This window comes from Zosterops lateralis, assembly GCF_965231275.1.
Source record: "Zosterops lateralis genome assembly, chromosome: 5".
In the NCBI taxonomy this organism is placed as follows: domain Eukaryota; kingdom Metazoa; phylum Chordata; class Aves; order Passeriformes; family Zosteropidae; genus Zosterops; species Zosterops lateralis.
The window spans coordinates 60,641,914-60,664,456 of NC_139766.1; the positions used below are offsets into that span (position 1 = coordinate 60,641,914).

Genomic DNA, 22,543 nt, shown 5'->3' on the forward strand with positions numbered 1-22,543 from the left:
CCAATAGGTAGTACCTAATTTTTTTAGTCCTACAAAAACACCTGACAGTTGAGGAAAGCAATGTGCAAGGGCAAGAAGATCTCTGTAGTACAAAAGCATATTATACATTATGTTAAGAGTATAAAATGTTATTTTAACAGTAATGGAAATACTAATACTTTTCAGTGATAATAATACAGTGGCATTTTCTAATATAATGGCATTACTAATAATATTACATGAGCAACTTTTTGAGTACTTTTGTTCAAAAAATATGCTGTGTTCTGTGGGATGAGGAAAAAGGGGTACCATTTTAGCTGCTTTTGTCCTATGCAGTGATCAATATAGACAGCAGTAAAATATCAGTGGTTGACAGTACTGTTGAGCAGAAGTTGTCTTCACTCTCCAGTTGGAAATCATTGCCTAAAATTTGCCCTTCTGTTCTCAGTTTAATGGTCTCTGTATCCAAGGGGAGCTCAGATGCTTACGGAGATGAAATCATTGCCTCCTGTTCCCAGGGGCCCACTGGTTATCATTACACATAACATGCAGACAATACTGCTAGGAGCCAGTTTGCCTCATGGTAATATGTAGTTCATCACCAGCTTCTGTAGCATGCTAAAGAGGTCTTGCCACACAGCTTGGGACTATTCGGATGTAGACTCAGGGGTCTCAGCAGTTATTTCCCTGCTTTGCATCAGTTTTCATCTTCTTTATCCCTTTGTGCCGTGGTCCACCTCAGGCAGTCTCCTTCTAGGGGAATCTGAAAGGAGCAGCTGTTACAGGCACCATTTCCTCCAATTGTTGCCACTTGGTTCCTTTTGCTCTTTAGCGTCCCTCCCCCAACACCCACACACAGGATCATGCATATGAACTTGTTTCTCTTTCATTCATGTCTTCTAGCAGGGCAGAGAAGCATATGTTCAAAATAGTCATTATCTGATGCAGTAATTAAAGACTGAAATGATTAAGCTGCAGCCTATTCTATTAAAAAATGCAGTCACTTTGTATCAAATGGGCTGGTTTTGTTAGAGAAGGTTTTTTATTTGCTAGGGACTTGGTGTTTAACATAATTTGATTTGGTGTATAATCTGTATAAATTAGTTTAATTTGATCTGATATATATGATTGATTTCAGTGGAGCTACTCAGATGTAAAAATATAAGTGCGTGCAAGTTTAAAAGCCTGAGAACTAATTACATTCAATAGCAGTGGGATATGTTCATAATATTTTTCATATCATCTGTTTTATAATCAAGCCTAATGGTTTTTCCACAAAATATTAATAGTTCACATTATATAGATTTCATCTTAAACATTATAGATTTTGACATGGAGAGCTCTCCATCTAGGCTAATTTTAAAGTAAAAGTTACTGTTTACTTGTTTTTTCCTCAGACTCACCCAAGCAGAGTATTAAGTTAAACATTTCTGTGTCATTAGAAATCTTGCATAAGGTATTATAATCTAATGCTTGATGGGTTTTTTGTTTTTTTTTTTTCCTTAGACTGGGCTTTCAAGATTTCTTTGAAGTGTAGGGTATTGTGGATTTTTTCTCTTTCAATTAGAGTTTCATCCTAAATCATTAGGATAAATCCAATCCTCATTCCTCATCTAAATATTAGGGTTTTTTATAAGTGTTCCTTTATTTTGGATATTAAATCCTGTACTTCACATATGTTACACATTTAAATAATAGGGGCAGTGTTCATAAGTACTGAAACTCATGCCCAGCTAAATGTGGTAATTTATGACATAATGCTATCTGCATGAATTGTCAGAATTACGATACACAAGCCACAGGCATAAAATTATCAAAAAAATTTATGAACTTGCAAAGACATCTTCACATTCAAAATGACCCTGTTAAAGCAATCAGAGGTGATTAATGGCCATAAACCTAATTTCTGCAAAAGTCTGTGTCAGAATGACAGGGAATTTTGTTCTCCTCTCATGCAGCTGGGGAGAATATGAGTGGGATGCAGATATTCTGAATTTAGCATTTACAGTCTGTTTTATCTGATTAAATCTATTATATCTCTTTATATGGATTATGGATGGATGGATGGATTTGGTAAATCAAGGAGGATCTTAGCAAGTAAAAGAACTCCAAAAGGTAGAGTGAAATGTCATTCTCCTTTCTCCCAAATATTGTGTAAGGTCATTGAGAAGAATGATCATGTGAAGTTAGAAGGCTGAACTCCAAGTCATTGGTGCCTGAGTAGACCACTGAGTTTGGGTTTAAGCTTTTGTTATTGTTACCACAAAAAAACATCTCAAATAGGGACTCACAATACACACCCAAAGATACTCTTTAATGGAAATAATTTCAAACTTCCTTCTTTTAAATCAGACATGATCTCCTTTATGAATCTCCTTGGTGGTGTTTAGCCATTAGTATAATGTGGTGTAACATTTTCAGCTTAGCAAATGGCATCACGTGCTTGGAAAAACATCTTAGCCTACCAGTTTAAGAAGTCTCATCATTCCTAGAGGCTCCACTTTCATTGAAGTGATTTTTAAACTGTTTTTAAAACTATATTCTTATAGAAATTTAGTGATTTTCATAGCTGAGGAATAAAACCCCAAAACTTTGAGCCTTCTTAGAAGATAGGCACTTCTGATTGGTCTTGACACTGACAATAAATCATGTACAGAGAAAGGAGTGGCCCAATTTTGAAACTGGTTAAATTTCATGTTCCTGAAGGGTCCCATTGCTGCTAGACACTGGTGAAGACAATACAAACATAATTATGTGAGAGAATTAATATTGAGAGTGAACTTTGACCTGACATAATACACTGACTCAAATGCTGAGGGAATTAAGAAATTAAAAATTATTTGTGTTGGCAATACTAAAGAAGACCTGGAAGTTCTGGAAAAAGATGAAATGTCTGATCATTCAACTAATTTTTTTGTTGTTAATTTAGCACTTAATTCTTAAAGTGAAGGCCAGTTCTAACTTTTTATTTGGACATGAGAGTTAACAGTCTCTCAGTGAAGGAAGGATTTCTTCTGTTGGTTTAAGGTAAATAAGATTTTTCCTGTATTAATAAGTTTCTTGAAAACCTGGGGGGAAAGAGGGTTCTGATTATGCCTGAGATGCAGCAATCTCCATCTCAGATTTCCTTCAATACTTTTCCATACACCATGTAGTTTTGCACCTTGGTGTTATGGTGTCCATTACACCTGCCTTGAAACATGGTGTCATTTTCCTTTTCAGTCTGTGGTTCAGATTGCATTTTGGTTGGTTAATGGCAGCACAAAAACTCCCTTCAGTAATGTGGATTTTTGTCAAGACAAATGTGCCACAAGAACGTGATCTGTAAGAAAACACTCTTAAATGCAGTCCTTCTGCAGAATTACAGTAGTCTAGTTATACAAAAATTGTAGAGCATGAGAAACAAAAAATATTAAATACATTAAAAATTTGTTGCCTGATGATAAGAAAAATCACAATTCCATGTTTTCCCACAGCAACAGTGAAAATAAATGTTCTAGCAACTTGTTAATATTGACCCTACTTTTGTTCAAGAGTCTCATGTCCCATAAGAACAGCTGCCAAAACACCATGAATGGCTGGATTTCCATCTCATCCACTACAGTTTTCAATTTACTCATTCATACACACCAAAAGAGTAGGACTACTGCCATGAGATGAAAGTTTGAGTGCACAGTCCATGTAGATAAATTTACAGCACCTTTTCAGAATGTTAGAATTATCTGACCACTGGTGTTCTCAGGAATCTGAATACAAGTTGGTGCCAGAAAGTTTAAAACCTCAAATTTGAGGGCTATGCCTGAAGGGCATTGTTTTGTTTGTTTCTAAGTCTGAAACTGTATGAAAGTTTCTTCATTTATATATTTATAATATTATGTAGCTTTACTTAAAATATATATATGTCAAACATCTTGATTTAGAAGTTCTGCTATTTAGCATATCAAATGTGATTTCCCAAACTTCAAAATCTATTTCTGGTAGTATCTTGACTCTACTTAAGAATGATTTATTGTAATGTTATTATTTATTTATTATTTTATTGTTGCCTTACACACACATGCAGGCACTTACACAGACACACTTTCTGTATGAGTATGGAAAAGAACTGGAGGGGAGTGCAGTGCAGCACTAGTGAAAGTATATATTTACATTGCAATAGATATTCTAATATCAATAGAATTCTTTGTATAACTCTTACTTATTTCTGAGAAAGTTGCTTCCAACTGTTATATTTGAGCTCAAAAAAAGCAAACTGCCCTTATGGGGAGTTTGCTCAGCTCTAATATCTTGAAAAATTAAGAACAAAGCCGTAAAAATTCCTTGAACTTGAATCAAAATATCTTTACATCTGGTTTTCACAAGGCATGGTGGGCAGAGCACTTGGCAGTCATGGAGCCTCAGCTCAGGTCTCATCTTTTTGGTGTTGCTGCTGGGATGGAGCAGCCTCTGTGTGCTCTCTGCTGGAGTGGCCAGTGCAGGTGGCTTTTCCTTGTGCTTTCCCAGGAAGGTTATCAGCCAGACTGGGGATACAGCTACACAGGACCGGTCTGCTTCTGGGAAAGAAGGTTATAGTTAGCTTGTCCTGACTGAGATTTCTGAAATTCCAGTAAGTGTCTCCTGCCAGTTACAGAATGTGATTTAGGCATTTTCTCTAGATTCTATTGAAACTTTTTTTAGAGTCGCCAATGAAATACACTCCTTTTTTTTTTTTTTCCGCTCCTTTTTTTCTAATTCTTTTTTTTAAACACCTACCAGTGTAAAGTTTCCCCTCATTTCATTCCCACATTGGATTTCTAGCTTAGGTGTGCTGTACCTCAAAACCTAAATGCTGTACATAATTGAGGGAAAGGGATAGCTACAGCATGTCTAAGTGCATAGTTTATGTTATCTGAAAACAGTAACATACATACAAGATCTTAGGAACTGCCAGCCCATTAGTGCACTTCCATTAGTGAAACTGCACATTCTATGCCCAGGGCTGTAGCAAATGGCTGAGGAACTGCAAGAGAAATTTTCTAATTCTGTTAGATAATCTACTTACAGAAGTCAGGCTCTTAATGTGTTGTGGGAAAGGAAACATTTGATTTGTGCCCACACTGTACAAATTCAGGAATTTCAGTACTTAAATGCAAATGTATTCATAATCTGGGAGGTTTAGTTTTCCATTGTATATTGTTAATTCTAATGAACAGATTATAAAAAAAATTCTGTAAAGTAAGGCTTTTGAAATTAGATTGGTTTCTCAAATTGGTACAGTTCAAGCTACAGCAATTCACTTAGTAAATATGTGTTTAAATTTCAATTCAGTTATTCTCAGTGACTTTGGGAGGACAAGTCATATATTCAGGTATTAACAAATGCTTAACAGCTTGGCCTGATCAGAACCATTGACAGCTAAATTGGAGAGTAGGTCTTGATTCAGGCATTAGATCTTGAGGAATTTAAAATTTATCCTTTGATAGATAAATAACCTGAGAAGTTAAAACACTGAGGCATGCCTGTGTAAAACTGAGAGCTTGCTGCCTCCTTGCTAGAAGCAATTTGTTTTGCTGTTTTGCTTTCAGCTTATGTATTATTTCAGAGCTGATCAAAAGAATTGGTAGCAAAGTGTGAAATAAATTGTACTTCTAAAGAAATCGATTTCACATTCCTTGGTGCTTTAAATGATTTTAGTAATATTAATATTTAAAATATTTCTGTCTGAAATCTTGTTATGACTGCACATACCAGTAAAGGTCCCCATTTCATTCAGCTGTTTTTCATACTAGTATATTACCCAGTAAACATTGTAGAAATACTATCTTTTAGCACTGAAATGGATGCAAAAGATTTCGAGTGTCTATTTGCATCAAGTTTTATTCAGTCAATAAGAACAGTCTATTAATCCTTTTACTGCATTACATGGGTTAAAATTTGAAGAATACAAGATTTTCAGCTGAATGAGGTCCTTTCCTTAACTTCTATATTGTTTTGCAGAAAAGTACCCACTACATTATCTAATCTAAATTGGTTTTATACTTTCCTAGTTTATCTCTGCAGTTTTTACCATTGCTATGCAAATCTTAACTGTTTGTTTGTTTGTTTGCTTACTTGCTTTTAGCTAGGAAAACTGCGTAGTTAAAAATATTTGTTCAAGATATTAGTAAGCATGAAGCAGAATATTTATAGGTGGCTGGTCTAAGAAGTAATGGGCATTTAAGCATACAGATATATATATTATGATACTATTGTCTTAGCAGGCTACAGGGATCTGACAGCCAGGTACATTCATGTAGACACAACAATCTGATAAAAAGCAGTCCAGACATCTAGATCACAGTGCTGCTATATAAAAATATTTCTTAACAATTCACATTATTGCACTTACCCCAATTTCCAGTCCTGTCCACCTTTTTCTCCTTGTTTCTTCCCCTGGCTCTGCCTTTGTCTTTCATGTACTTGCAGAATCTCATTTTTCCTTTACAAGTCACCTCCATCTGCTTATGTGTCAGAGTGGCCCTGGTGCCACACATCACATAGAGGAATTCTCAAGATGAAGGGCTATATTCATATCACTACTTCTGTCTCAGCACTGTTTCATGCTTGTCACTGCTCAGCACTCAGCGCCACACTGCCTTGTTTTGTCAATAACCATTTATTTGTTGCTGGAATAGTAGCAACCATTACATCTGACCTCCCTGTTTCATCAATTATGAATAGATTATTGGATGTGAACATCTGCAAAAGCTTGCTGTTGAACTTACCTCCTGGCTGGGATTAGATAAAGTATTAAACTGTTGTTTATTGTCAGGCCAAAACTCTACTGGGAAGCCAGGGAATTCCAAGACTAGCAGACTCCCATCAGCAAGCACCAAAAATTGTTTAGTATTGCCACCGTTTCCCATAAGATCGTAGCCATTTATTATTTACACTTATTACTAGTTGTTATAACATACTTGATAAAAGCTCTTGGCAGGCACAGTGTTTCCAGCTATTGTCACATCTGTCAGGATGGAAAGGATACATAAACTGTTTTTTCCTCTTATATTGCTGTTAAAGGGTAACAGATGAAGCTTCTTCACTCCAGACTGTTAAGCCATGCTTTATTTTGAAGAAATATGTCAACAATGGCTGGCTTGGAAAACATTACATTCCTGTCCTAAATACAGATTGCAATAACCTTTACTAGGGCAATGTCTTTTGCAGTGGAAATTTCAAATTGTACAATAATAGTAAATGAAAATACTTGGGTTTGTTGTTTGCATAGTTTTTTACTCTGAAGAACCTGGATGATTTTTAAATTTTTTTCAAATGTTAATGAAAATTAAAACCCTTTAGGAGGTATAGGAAATAAGAAAATTATTATTTCATTCCTGCAAAGATGTTGTGTAAAGAATCAGAATTAATATAATTGTTGATGGCACAGAAGACCAGAATTAAGGACAGCACGGCAGAAACAAAAATTTAACTCCTCTTCAATCATCTGTATATTTCATCTCTTTAAGCTTTCTGTGCTACACAATGAAGCATACAAGGTGAACTCCTGACCTTGTGGAAGCCAATAGAAGTTTGAAATTACTCTGGGGAAAGGAACTTTTTCAATTACTTACATGTATTTACATGTCATCCATTCAAATCAAAGCAAAATACACACGCCCTGAGTATTATATGAAGCACACAAGACTTGATACAGGCAAAGAGCCTTAGGTCTGATCTTGATAGACTGTTAAGGAATGAGTGAAATGTTAGTCTTCCCTCCCTTAATCCTTCAAGCAGATGCACACACAAGTAACTTCAAGCATGTGTTGCTGAGTGTTTGTAGAGTATGAGGGTAAATACTGCACTTGATAGCCCAGTAAATGAGGGGAGGAGGAGTGAGGGCTGGATTAGTTACCCACAGGGAGAGTGGAGCCCAGCAGCACCTCAGTGATAGCCCTGTCCTAGCTCTGAAAAGTCTTCTACAAGGGTGTTCCCCTTTGGCATTTGACTTGGACAGACTTCTGGGTGGATTCTTCTACTTCCTCCCCTGTCCCTGATGCCCTTGCTCCCATATATGTGCTTATGCTATGCATTATCCAGATAAAGTCCCTGGAACAGGAGTTCTGGAACAGACCAATTTGGCCAATTCCAGCCAAATTCTTTCTGTCTCTGTAAGGTGATTTACAACATTTGTGGATTTCTGATAATTTATCCAGAACTATAGCTGGCGTAAGTGGATGTGGCTAAGGGCAAGGAGTTAACATTCACAGGACTGAGTTGGTGAATCTTAGTTGTGGGTAAAGAGGGAGAAGTAACAGTTCAGTCAAATCAGGGAGTGCTGCCTCGTTCCTGGGTGTGGCACCCAGTTTCTGGATCTCTGAACTGTGAGCATGCAAGTGGAATGTGTGCAGCTTCTACTCTGGATGCTCCCTGTGCCTGAACACATTTAGCATTGAACAAGGTGTGCCCTGCCATTCAGTTGATGCTGGTGTGTAATATTCCTGGGATCAGTGAGCTCTGCTCATTGTGATCAATACATTTCATCAACAGAACAATTTTCTTTTGCTGTCCAACCTCTCCCAAGCTGTGTTGTAGCAAAAATAAGAATACATCTGGGTTTGTATTGTGAAACTTTTCTTTGATCTTACTTGGCATGGTCACAGGTGTGTAACCACTCAAATTATGGTAATTAAGACTGCACTTTTGTGTAATTTTTAAATACACATTTCTGGGGCAGCTACTGGTCAGAGTTCATTGAACTGCAAAGTGCCTATGCATACAATTCTATTGTCTCTTATTTTCACTGGACTGTATCAAAGTGATTCTTTAGCAACCATCAGAACTATGTGTTTTTTTCTGAAAGTATTTAAGAAGTACAGAATGGTATGAGTCCTGTAATCTCACTCGACTGCATTGTCTGTCTACCAACACCTATTGTTGGCTTCAGAAAAATCCTGTCAGATGCTGCTAGGCAGGCTGGGCCTTAGCCTGCCACTGCAGTGCCTGTCAGGAATCATTAGCTACTGATCTCTTTGACTAATGGTCCAGTTGATAGTCTGATTCATGCTCAAGATCTGTAAATGAGGCAGAAGCATCTTTCCTGCTCACCAGCTGTGAAATGGCTAAACACAGCTAGATTTGCAGAAATCAAAATAAATGTATTTCCAATAAAGTTTGGCAACAATATCAAATCTAAAGCTGAGAGAAGAACTATCTTTTTGTGGTTTTTTGAGTTACAGTATTATAAATCAACGTTATCTCATCATGTGCTTGTCAGAGAAATGTATTTTACCAAAACAGCGAAATGGTGGTAGTAGCATTAATCTTGCATTGATTTGGATAGATGTTCTTTATTCAACATAAATTCATACTTTCAATATTTGCTCTTTTGTCCATTATCCCCAGATATATCAGTGTTCATCAGAGCCTTTGTGCTTTTGTCTGAGTCCTGCATACACTAACGGGGTGTTGTGTGCATGTTTTTGTGTACATATAAAAGAATTACAGGTGTGACAACAATAAAAAACAAAGAGTGAGATTTTGGATGGAGGGGGTTCTTGGGGGAGGAGCTCCTAGATCTGTTTTATATTAATGGAATAAGCCCTGGAGGGTCAGCCTGGCATAATGCCAAGATAACTGAGAAGTAAATCTGGGCCTGAGAGCTCACTAATATTTTTCTTGGAAAAGGAGGTAAATATGAAATACACTACTAGCTAGAGAATTGGTGTGAGAGCCATTCCACAAACAGGCTCTAGTTTATGGATTTAAGCAGAGCTTAATACTTTATTTTTACATTGTAATTGTAGACACAACAGACTTACAAAGACAAGGGAAGGGAGTTGATTTTTGTGAATGGATGCTCCCACAGGAGCTATCCTGTGGTCTGTTATGTGGAAGACAAAGTTGAAATCCACCTTCAACTTCTAACTTCCCACATCCTGCATGAAGGAGGAAATGTGATTGAAACCCTCTGTATTTAGACTTTGACTTTCATGGTTTGTTTTTTTTTTAAGCTAGTGTTTCCACAGACCCTCAGAGGTAAGAATTCTTAGATAGTCGGTGTGCTTGGTCACATTGATCCAAAAACTAATCTGTGACCAGAATCAGTGTGGTTTTTATAATTGCTATGTTGTTAAACTTAGGTTACATTTTTTATATAGATATAGAAAGAACTGTGCAGTATTCTAATCTGTTCAAGCTGATATACAACAATCTTTTCCCACTAGTTGCTAGGAGTATCAAACTGTCTTTGAAACAATATGGAAAATTTATAATTATATAAAGTTGTGAGCATGATCAAGATAAATCTATTGTAACAGCCTCCTTCCTCAGAATTCCTTTTACATGACTGATTCTAAAAAACAAACAAACAACACAACATATAAAGAAAAAAACAGACATTTCACTCCTTCAGTAACTCTGAATCTCTGGAAACTTTGTCTAACTTTGGAGAAGGAAATTTAGCTAAATGTGTGTAATACCCAAACTGGTTTTAATATACATTACCAGTATAGATTCTTACATAGTCCCATTCAACATCTATTTTCACACTGTTATATATTTTTATTAATGAATAAATAAATTAATGAATAATTACAAAGAAAATTACCAAGATGACGTTTTCAAACACAATATTTGCTATAGAATACTGCAGCAGAAACATCTTACCTTAGTAAGATGTCTTTTTCTTTTGTTGTCTGGATTTTTTCCCATCCAGTAAAACTGCACATTTGTGTAGGAGTTTTCAGCATTAATTATTAATTATTCCACCTCTTCCTTGGATGTCATTTTCCCCTGCACAGACTGACCAATATATATATATATATATATAAATACCATTTTCTGGCTATGCTTCTGTCTAAAGGCAAACTTTCATGGAGAAACTATAAATTCCATTAGATCTAAATGTTACATTTTCCCAATATTTATCCACTTCCCAGAGAGCTGATAGGTGACTGGCAGAGCCCTGCCCACTCAATACTCTCTGCCATATGCATGTCTTTTCCTATGTGGTATCCACAGGAAGCCATTTAGATGGATTGTTGTTTCTATCCCCCCCAAAAAATCAGGAAAGTTTTCATGCCTGTTCATTGGTGTTAGGCTTTTTACAGATTCTGGCAGGTGTCACTGTGTTGATTCCACTTGATTTTGCAGCATGTAAACTTTATAATTTTTTTTAAATAGCAATTAAAAATGTGCTATATTTTCAAGAGACTCTGGGTGAAATTCTATAATGCTTATATGTTTCACCATCCTTTTAGTGTGTTCTATCTGTTCCTCTTTTTTCTATCCTGCGCGTTGAAGGTTGGGCATACATCACAGGAGAGGAGAACCCTCTTCTCTCCCTTCACATAAATGGCTACTGGGTAGTTGTGGCATCCAGGGGCACTACTCGGCTCTTTTCCATCAAGCCCCTGTGTCTCTTTCTGTGTCCCTGTATGTTACCTGAAGCTGGAGGAGTCATTTGAAATACAGACATAAAGAGCACATTTTCTATGGTAATTTATCAAGATTTCCTCCCTTTCATGAAGATGATTTAATTAATGTTATTCCTTCATTATTTAGAATGAAATATCTGATTTGTGTGGAGTAGTAGTAACCTGGGACCAAAATGAGCACTTTTCATCAATATAAATGAGTGGTTTTATTTATTTACTTCTTTCTCGCAGCTGTTGCAGCGATGCAATGAACCAACTTTTTACTTCAGCTATGCTGTGTATGATTTGTCCTTGGCTTTATCTGGACTTTTCAGGCTTTTTGATATCTTTAATAGAAAAAAAAAGTATGCTAGCCAAAGCCTTAGGTTCCTAAGTAACCTTTCTGTGCCAGATAGTAATGACTGCAGGCCCTCTGTCCAAGTTTAATATTGTAGAGGCCAGTGTAAAGTAGGAATGATTTCAGTCCAGCACATAACATTTGTGACATCTCCTGACACTGTAAGAGCAGGTTTTCTAATATGGGCACGATTATTACAACAAATGCCGTAGGTCTCCGGAGTTAAATGCAATACCAAGAATTATTTCCTGGATACCTATGTGTTTCTGCTACCATCCTGGGTTATTAGAAGGGTGTACTACAGGCACTGACAACATCATGTGTGTATTCAATTTAGAGTTCTGAACTGATGTGACAACTTCCTAACTGAGGTGCCTTTGTACTCTTTCTGTCACACCTAATGCATTGATAACTCAATTGGCAGTGACCTGCAAGGATAGAATGCAACATTAGAACACTACTGATAAGAAAGTATTTGAGGGATGATAAATAGGGCAGTGCACATTAATAAATGCTGCTTTTGGTGCATGCAGAGCTTGTGTAGCTAAAGAATAAGAGCCATGTCCAGGGATGCTGCTACGTGTAGTAAAATTCCTTCAAGAACTAGGAAATCTGAGTGGTGCAAACAGCAATGGAAATGGTGACACCCACAGCACAAGCACACACAGGTTGTCTTCTCCTGAACGATGCACTTTGCAGTGGCAGAGGATGCACTCTTAGTAGAAAATGCCCAGTCTTTCACTTCAGTATAAATAGGCATCCTGGGGCATGCAGGATACTGTCATATGTCCCTGGGCATCTCCCATCCCCCCTCAGAGCTGGTAAATGACATTCGCTACTCCTTTCTTGGAAATGTGCAAAAAGGATTTCCATAGAGAGTCTTTGGAGATTTCCTGTTTTCTCATGTGTGTAATAGATTGGGTCAAGCAACAAAGAGGAGGGATGAAAGAATAAGATTTAATTTTATATGCACTCTCCTGTCATCGCCACTGGAAAAAAAATGGAAGAAAAGAGAAATTCTGCAGTACAGGTGATGTTGGAGCTAAATTAAGATCATATGTTTTTATGCAGCAGCTGTAAGCCTTCAGTTATTGGAAGGTTCATAATAATAGAGTAGATTCCAAGCTAATGCTAACAAATTCCTTGTGTGTGAATAATTAATCAGAAAAATAGCAGCATTATCAGCAGTACTTTAAGCCAACATAGGTTAAATGTATACCCTGTAGTTTATTCAGTTTTGGGGCATCTGAATTGTGCTAAGATAAGTTGTGACAGGTTAAAGAAAGAAAAATAATACCGAGTGGTATTTCAGCATATAATTCTAAAACAGTATGAATGCTAAGGACACCATCTTAAGTTATTGATTATCATAAACTCATAAAAGCACAGGGTCTTCAAATCTTTTAAATTATAGATAAGGAAATTTATACTGCAAATAAGGGAGTACCTCTTTGGTCTTTTGCAAATTGCCAAAATACAGAGACATAATTGCAAATTACATCTTTTTGATTTGTAATTATTGAGTAGTTTCAACAATTATAAATAATGATCAAAACCCTAGTCCCGTTATGTCTAATTAGAGAACGGTTGCAGAAGTGGGAAGGCTTAAATTTTGCATTCTGTGTGGACAGAGAGATTGGGAGGGGAAGAAAAAGTGGAAATTCCCATTGGGAAATTCCAAAAATTTACTGGTTTTATCTTCCTGTTTCACAGGTTTTGATCACCTCTCTAGAAATCTTCACATTCCTTTGTGATTCTGGTGGCCTGGGCAGAGCATATGCAGCTGTAGCCAAGATCCTGGCAAGGTAGGTTAGCACACCCTTGTCTGACTGTCAGTGCAGATTCACTCAGCTGTGAAAGACTGAAATTGTTAAGAGGTCTGTCGCTTCCCATTACTGACTGCTTAAATTTTAAGCAGTGCCCTTCTTGCAGTAAGTGACCCTTTCATCGAAAGTTGTTTTAAACTGTTACACATTTTTTAAAGTGTATGGTTCTAGTTTTTCTTTGCCTGTAAACTGTAACATGTCCTTTTTCTTCCACATTTCGAGGGCTTTTTAAGTGTTGATGTGGGGTTTTTTTGTATTGGGGGGGGGGGGGGGGGCTTACCTTACTGGAAAATAGAAATACAGACCTATTTTCCAGGTTAAGAAAGAGAGAAAACCTGGAAGAATACAGCAAGCTTCAATAGGTGTCTCAGTGTAATATTTTCTGAACTTTAGGTTTCCATTTATTGTACTCACTTCTGTGGAGGTATTTCTGGTTTGTGCATGTGTGACTAGGTACAAATTTGTCACAAATACGATGCTTGGGTTCAATATTTTTGTTTCAGCATCTGGCATTAAAATCTTCCTCCAGGTGAATTAGTTCAGGTGCCAATAATTTTGACAGAAAGTCATCTAATTAAATTATCAGATGAGATAGGGGAAAAAGAGATTAAAGTGAAGGTTGCAGCTTATTCTTGTTTTATCCCATGTTTGAAGACCTCAGTGCATATGATGCATGATAGATCTTGGCTCGTGTTTATGGAGAGGGGCTTGTCACCAGGTTTATTTCAGTGTGCAGAGTAAATTGTGCAGACTCTTTGAGTCAGATCCCTTGTCTCTTGGCCTTACCCAAGCACACAGGGATCAGCCACAACCACAGTCCTCTTCAGCTCTCTGATGCATAATTCATATCTACGTGTATTCTGAGCATCCTAAATAAGGACATGGGAAAAGATAGTCAAAAAGACAGAACAGACTAAGAATACCACGTCTCACTTTTAAAACTCTCTTAAAGCCTAACAAAGAAAGATTTAGTAGCTAAAAGACCATCTGTTACAAAGAGTAGCTTTGCAATGAGTACCAAGTTTTCTGAGCTCTCAGTAGCATTCCTGAGCTCCTTGTATTCTCAAAAAGCAGCAGTCTAGGTAGAGGCTGGGTTAAGATGGTCAAGAGAACATCCCTGGTAAACCATTTATATTTTCTTTCTGTGATTTAGGCATTCTTGAATGAGGGCACATGCATTTTTTACTCAGAAGTTGCAGATTTTGAGATCTTTCTGAAGTCAGTTTGCTAAACCCTTCATCTGAAAGACCATGCCAGTGCAATTCTTTTCTTAAAAGCAGACCTAAAGACAGAGTGGCTAGTGATTTTCTTCTGCATCAAATCTGTATTCCACACCTTCTAGGAGCATTCTTTAGCTGTCCAGGAATGGACAGTTCCGCTGCTTTCCAGTTGTTGCAATTTGAAAAAGAAAGAAAACAGTAGATGAGGAGCAGTGGGATTAGTAAGGCTCCTCTGTTTAGTATTTAGGGCACTCTCCTAGAAGAGGAAAATTCTGATTAATTCAGGTGAAGGAGGAGTTCAATCTCATGTATATGATCAGGGATTTAATCAATTGAAGAACAGACTAGAGAATAAATTGGGTCTTCTTGGTGAAGACCCAACCATAAACCCTTTCTCTGGAAAATGGCTGTTGTAGTACTTATTATAAAACTCATCTGCTAGTTTTGCCATGAGAGCATTTACCAAATTGAACACCTTCCTTATGTACCTGCTTTGAAGAGCTTTGGGTATGTGATAGGCATTTACTGTTTAAGCTTGTAAAATATCATGATGGTTCTCAGCAACTTTCAGTTGTTTGAGAAACTTATATGGGGAAAAGTCTGGGCACCTATGAATCATAGAATTAGAGAATCGTAAAAGAGTTTGGGTTGGAAGGGATCTTTACAGGTCAGCTAGTCCACCCCCCTGCAATGGGTAGGGACATCCTCAACCAGATCAAGTTGCTGAAAGCCCATCCTGCCTGGCCTTGAATATTTCCAGGGATGGGGCACCAACCACCTCTCTGGACAACCTGTTCCAATGTTTTACCACTCTTGTTATAAAACATTTCTTCCTTACACCTAATCTAAATTGACCCACCTTCAGTTTAGAACCCTTGCCCCTTGTCCTGTTGCAGCAGGCCTAACATTTGCTCAACAATTTTTCCCCGTCTTTACTAAAAGCTCACTTTAGATACTGTAAGGTCTCCATGGTGATTTCTCCAGGCTGAACCACCCCAGCTCTCCCTGTTTTCATAGGAGAGGTGCTGCAGCCCTCTGAACATCTTGGTGGCCTCTCTACACCCACTCCAACAGGTCCATATCCATCCTATGCTGAGGATGCCAGAGCTGGACAGAGAACATTTTGGATAAAACGCACCAATAATTACTGCTAGTGACAGAATCCCCTTATGCAGCTTGTTCAATTTTCCTTTACTTGTATTGTTACCTTATCTAGGCTAGATTTGTGTAAATAATTTTAAATTTGATGGATAGCATCCTCACAAGAAGATGACTGAGTCCCAAAAATAATGCATTACAACCATAATGTCCGTGAGAATTAGCACTTGTTTCCTCTTGACGGGTTGGAGAAAGAGCCTGAGCCCTCCTGAATGGCTCAGAACCTGTCTATGGCTTTAGAATATTTTGTGAAATCTTTGCTGCAGATGTTTCCAGAGACCATGGGAAACTGAAAATCTTTATCATGTGCATTTAGTCATGTCATTTTCCAGGGGAAAGAATCTGACATAATAGCATCATGTTCTTGACTTATTCTGCCAGTGTCCACCATGGTAATGACTTTTTGTGGACACATGATTTATACATCCAATTCCATCACATGAGCAATCCTATAAAAGGTGCATATTTTCATAAAAGTCTAATAGGGGTAAAAATCTCATAGGGCATTTTAGCATGAAACTGGAAAATGAGTTGCTGTAGATGTGTAATCTCTTCTGCTGAAGTCATCATAACTGTTCTGTGGGATCATGAATGACTATATCTTTAGGAAATTGCATTTTATGCATTTAGGAAGGTGATGTCTAAGGAGATAGAAAGTATACGGATGTATAAAATAACATGTAGATTTTTGAAGGAACTATAAAATATTAGCCCTTTGAGTAGGAAAGACCTGTTTATCATGTTATCAGGTCTTGTGCGGGATAAAGTGTTTCAGTAATTCTCCTAGCATACTTTAAATATCTCAAGCTGTAGTGCTTTTAAAAGTACTTCCTCTGAAAAATTGTTAAACTGTACCAACTGATGGCTACCTGGCATAAGTGAAGTTCTAACAGTGAGAAATATCTTTCTGATGTGTATCAAATTGATTCCTGTTTTCCTCAAAGAGGTTATATGCCCTAGCAATTTTCATATTTTCTATATGTGGAACAGAAGTTTTGATGTGAAAAATAAAAAATGGCCAAAAATACATCAAAACGCTTCTATTAATTCATGAAATTAAGAAAGCCTTTTTACATTTTCTCCTGTCACTGATTCCATTTGCTTTATTACTTTCAGCCTCTAGCCCACAAACTTGGTGGCACAATCAACAAACCCCTTAGTGGCTGTTTCATCTCTGCTCTATTTGATTTCTCCACTCTGAGTAAATGATTAAGTTTTCATGCATTGGTTCAACCAAAATCTATGTTCACTCAACCACATCCTTTATTGATTACTTCTACTGCAAACAGTAGGCCAAGTGTGATATACATAATTGGACAGTTGTCAGGGGATGTGGGTGTTAACAGTCCTGTTTTCCCAATTGGAAACTGGAATCACCTTGATACACAAATATTCTGCACTGTTTCATTCTCATTCCTTGGACCAAGGAGTCCTTTTCCTCAGAATATATGTTTTTAACTCTCAAAGGTCTGGTTGAATGGATTTAATGATTATACCATATAATATGCTCTTCAAGTTGCACCTGTGCACTGCATATAGAAAACTAGAAAAACTGGAATTAATATTTGTCTAACACTTTAACCTTGTCCTTTAACTTATATAAATCATATGCTGTATTTCTGTAGGGAAACATTTGATTTTCTTTTCTTTAGGAAAAAAAAAACAGGTTAAAAAAAATTGTGTCTCTAATTCTAAAATTTAGAGGCCTTTTGACATTTGGTAAATGTTTACAGTCTGGTATGCTTCATATTCTCATGGTAATAAAATACTTAAATCAGGAAAGTTTAGTAAATCCAAGTCTGCTAGTTGACCACTAAGCTTTACAGTAGCATATACTTGACCATTTCAAGAATGTTAGTTTGCTGTGATTTAGCATCCTTTTGTAGTAATCTTGCCCTCTCAGTCACATACAGATAATCACTGCAATATTGTAAATTTGCAGCTAAGCTTTGCTGTGTTTCCTGTTTCATGGCAGGCTGTTATAATTACTTCAGTAGCATAAAAGGGAAATTCAGAGTTCTGCCAGATTTTGAAAGCACATACCTCTAATACAGTTTATAATAAAAACTGTGTGGTGAATAAATGCCAAGCCATCATTTGCTGCAGGAATATAACTTGAAGGTGGTTTAAGATGGTAAGAAAATAGATCATAATTCTTTATCACTTACAGAAACTCCTATTTTTTGTGAATTTCTTAATTAAGACTGGATTTTCTATCTTGCTTGGTGCCTTGACATTTAGCATGCTGTACTCCTACATTAGTGTCTCAAGTTCATGGCTAATATTGAGGTCAGCTGAAGTAACACTCAGGCCTTAAAGGGAAAAAGGGCACTGTGCCTTATTCACAAGCAATCTCAGATGTCTGTCTTAGATCTTGCAACCACACTGCTGAGGTCTTATATTGTTAATATGACTGGCTTTATTAAAAAAAAAAAAAAAAAGGAAATCTGCAAATTGTTATTGTTGAAGTACATTAGCCAATTTTCAAGTTAGATGCAGCTGTGACCTCAGGTTGCTCTGGGCTCACTGGGATTTGGGGGTGGCACCTGCAATCCACAGTTTATAGGTTTGCCTGTGTGATCCTGGCCACCTTTGATCCATCCAGCCAAAGGGCAGTATTGTGTTCCAGGGAAAGGCTGTCACCCCAGAACTGAGATACAGCACTTTTATGGAGCTGCTGCTGCACCACCAGGTTCTAGAGCAGCTCTGAATGACAGAAAGCCTTACTGAAAAAACCACCTTCGTACCTCCTTCCCCTATTTTGTCAGGATGTAAGGGCCAGCTGAATTGGAAATCCTATCAGCAGCTCAGTAGAAAAAAAGTTAAAATAATGGAAAGTGCAAAAGCCCTGGTAAATCATCCACCTGTGTTTTCATTCTTGGCCTTAAAATATGGCACAATACTCTGAAAGAAAGTTTTGTTCTATTTTGCTGAAAGGATCCAGTTTTGCCCTCAGACATTCAGTGTGAAGTCTCATTGGGCTCAGCACAGGTAGTGCTGAAGGCCATTTGGAAATAAAATCCAGTCATGGATGAGTCATCACAAAGTTGTTTCAGAACAAGGGGGCAGATCTTCAGCATTTGAAGAAGCCATGTGAGTAAATACTTCATTTTGTCCCTGTCCTTTGCTGCAGTCAGGGAAAATCAGATGAGGCTGTGGAGTACTTGGGAGAGTTTGTGAGGAATGCTGAGAGAGCTAATCTAAGCCAAAGCCTGGTGGATGCAAATGTCCTACTTGGGAAAGTTCACAATGAAACAGTAAGTATTGTTTGTAGTAATGATCTCAAACAACTTGATCTACTTCTTAGTGAAATCTGGTTTTGCCTATGTGGTGACGCAGGAGGATTTGATCCAGGTGTTGCATCTTGCAGGAGTTACCCAAGGAGAAGTCACTGCATGACTAAATTAAATGGGCCATAATTTTTTGAGAAAGGTGAAAATTCCACATCATATTTAACACACAGAGTTTTGTTCTAAAATAGATGAATGAAAACCTCCAAATTTAGATCAGGGCAAAGTTTACATGTTGTGAAAAATCTGCATCCAAATCACCATTGGGGCCATATATGCCCATGAAGAGTCATCAGTTAATGCAAATGAAATTTTATTGCACTATACATGAATGTAGACTGCATTGCATACTAATGAGCTGTTTATAATCTTAGCTACAGTTCTCCTCTCCATGCTCTCAGCCAAATTTATGAAATGGGTTCTAGCATCAAGTAGTTTGTCAAAGATATGTTCGCAGTGGAAGGACTTTCTCTTCTGTCTCTGCTTGCACTGCAGTAACACTTGGGTTTTGAAATCAAAAGGATTAAAGACATTGCTGCAAAAGTGAAAGATTCATGCTTTAACCCCTATTTTAGGGCTGAATGCTACAATTATTGCTAAAATGATTTAGATACAAAAAGTAATAAAAATAATTTGTTCTGTATGGTGGATAACATGGAACTTAGGAAACACTTTCACTGTGAATAAAATAAAAATAGATATACCCTTTATATTTTCTGTTGCAAATTTTTTTGTCATAAATTCTGTGTGTAATGTATTGAACAGAGTACTTTCCCCTTTTTACTTACACTATCCCTAAATGCCCCTTTTTTTTCCCCCCTGGGTTCCTCTTACAGAGAACTCCCACTACCAAAATTGCTGTCCTGTTTGTCTTGTTTTTATTTCATGAGCAGTAGAATTTTTTTTTACTCTATAGTCTCTAAATTAGCTTGAGATGAGAATTTTCTGTTTACATGTGTTCTAACGTAAATGCTGAATTTCCGCTTGAAAACTAAGTTTTAAGTTCTTTGACGACTTGATGAAGTAACTGCAAAATGGATCTGAAACTTAGAAGAAAGCAGGGTGATATGACGCTGTGCTGAATTATTCTTCTCCAAATCTGAAAAATAATTAAATAACTTCTGTTTAACTACTTCTGTATTTCATTCCTTGTTCCACCATTGCTAATAATCAATTCAATAGAGCTTGTATTTTAAGAACTAGTCTCTATTTGATTATTCTTTAAATTCTCTTTCTCAGTTCAGAATTTTCTGCCTTGAGCTGAGGCAGTGGTGTAAAAGGGCACAAGTGCAGTAATTTAATCTTATTAATGTATATAAAATATTTAGTTAAAACATATATATAAAAATCTTGAAGTTTGCAATTCCCTATTTTCTATATATTTTTTTCTGCAAGGTCAGCAGTATTTACCAAAACTGAGTGTGTATTAACATTTCCTCTTTTGGATCACTGCCTGCTGGTGTCAGCTGTCATCACCAGTATTCTCTAAGTTAAGTCATTATTAGGGTCTTTTTATTCAACTCTGTACATCCCCCAGTGATAAAATTTGCAGTAGTACTGTCCATCAAATTAAAGATATCTCTATTTATATCCAGATCTATCCTTGGGGACCTTTAGTAAACCAGGGATATAACTCTTCCTGTTCTTCCAAACACAGATCACTTTGACCAAATTCACTTTGCTCTGTCCATACTGTTGCTGTACCTTTTCAGTTCTCTCATCTCACTATTCCCTCACCAGCACTTTTTTTTTTTAATGCTGCACACACTGTTTGCTTTCTAGTCATGATTGTTTTACCCAGATGTTTCTTGTTTCCTAAAATACCTGGGTTTGTCTTATGCAGGACTGTTAGGTCTCATTTCTCCCAGTTTGTTAAGCAGGTTGCTTATCTAATATGTACACTGTGAAGTTTCCATTATATACTCTGTCATTTCTCATTTCACCTTTTTCAAGTTTCTTAGTCTGATTTGCTGCATTCCTCTCACTAATTGCATCACTTAACCTGCTATAGTTCTCCTGAGTATGGTAAGTAGGTGTTTCTCCTTTTTATTATATTACAGCTTATCATTTTTTATTCATTGCTGTGTTCTCATAGGCCTAATTCTGCTCTTCTGCTGTATTAAACAAAGCTAAAAGACTACCAGAATTTCTGTTACTCTTTTTATCCTTTTTTAACTATAAGCACATTTTACCAGTTACAGGAATTTTCACCCCAAAAAGTGGTATTAAGTGAAACAGGTACCAGTTGGAGTCTCCCCTCCCTGGCTTGGTGCAGAAGGGAATTTCAGTCTTACAAATCAAGGTGAAAGGATAAGACAGCTCTGAAAATGTTTTCAGTCAGGAAGTTTCTGCTGTCAGGCCAGCAGAATTCCATGCCAATGGCAGGATAGAGAGATAAATGTTTTGAGTTTTCTATTCAGCAACAGTTGGGCTGCATTTTGCCTGCTGTTCCTCTTTTTTGTAATTAGGAATATCCCTGGGGTATTGTATACCCTTTCTTCCCCATAAATGAGTAAGTTTTATTTTCTGTTCTTCTGCTGTGCTTTAAGTCTATCACTTTGTTTCTTCCATTTTTAGGATTTCTTTTTTAAAGTTTAATACCACCATAAATTAGGACCCTTCCTCCCACAGATATATTGAATGCAACAGAACAATAGCAATAATTTCTAAATGGCCTGGCTGCAACCTTTATTAATATTTAGCATTGATATACTTGGATTTGTATGCTCAAAATGCTACCAAAAACGATAACCAAAAAAAATATTCCATTCAAAGATATGAGCAGTGTTATCTGGATTTTAGAGGTTAGAAAACAGCAAGGGGGAGTGATTTGCTTAATGCCCTGCCCTGAGTCATTCTGTGTCTGAGGCGTCAGAGGAGCAAGCTCTAATGTCAAGGTAAAATACAGGTGACTACAGGCCATTTTTAACATTATTTTCTTTTATTTTCTCTTCTTTACTAGGGGAACTATAGCAAAGCTCTGGAACATTTCAGCCAGGCCTCTGAGGCAGCAAAATCTTTGGAGAGCTTGCCCTTGGTGGCTGAAACAGCGAGTTACTGTGGCATCGCCAAGGCTCATCAGCTGATGGTGCCGTTCAACAGCCACGTTGCGGCGGCGGCCGATCCGCTCAGCCTGCAGTGCCTGCTGGCATGGAAGCAAAACAGAAGTGACATGTGCACTGACCCTCTCACAGCCGGTAAGGCAGTGCTTATGAAACACATTAGTGCTGCATTGTCCTCAACACTTAAGTCATTTTTCTTGTAGAGTTTTATTTAATTATTTCCCGGGTTTAATCCTTGGACGTAAAGGAGGTTGGGCTTTACTCCTTTGTGCTCT

General features: G+C 37.2%; 1 protein-coding gene across 1 annotated transcript in view; it reads left to right on the plus strand.

The window, feature by feature from the left end:
- Window positions 1–22,543, plus strand: part of TTC29 (tetratricopeptide repeat domain 29) — a gene marked incomplete at both ends in the record, with an annotated part of 101,797 nt that overhangs the window by 45,721 nt on the left and 33,533 nt on the right. Inside the window, 3 exons of the mRNA XM_083861976.1 lie at window positions 13,426–13,517; window positions 19,050–19,173; window positions 22,169–22,403. Of these exons, the coding sequence (XP_083718102.1) occupies window positions 13,426–13,517; window positions 19,050–19,173; window positions 22,169–22,403 (451 nt within the window). The remainder of the gene's footprint in view (window positions 1–13,425; window positions 13,518–19,049; window positions 19,174–22,168; window positions 22,404–22,543) is intronic.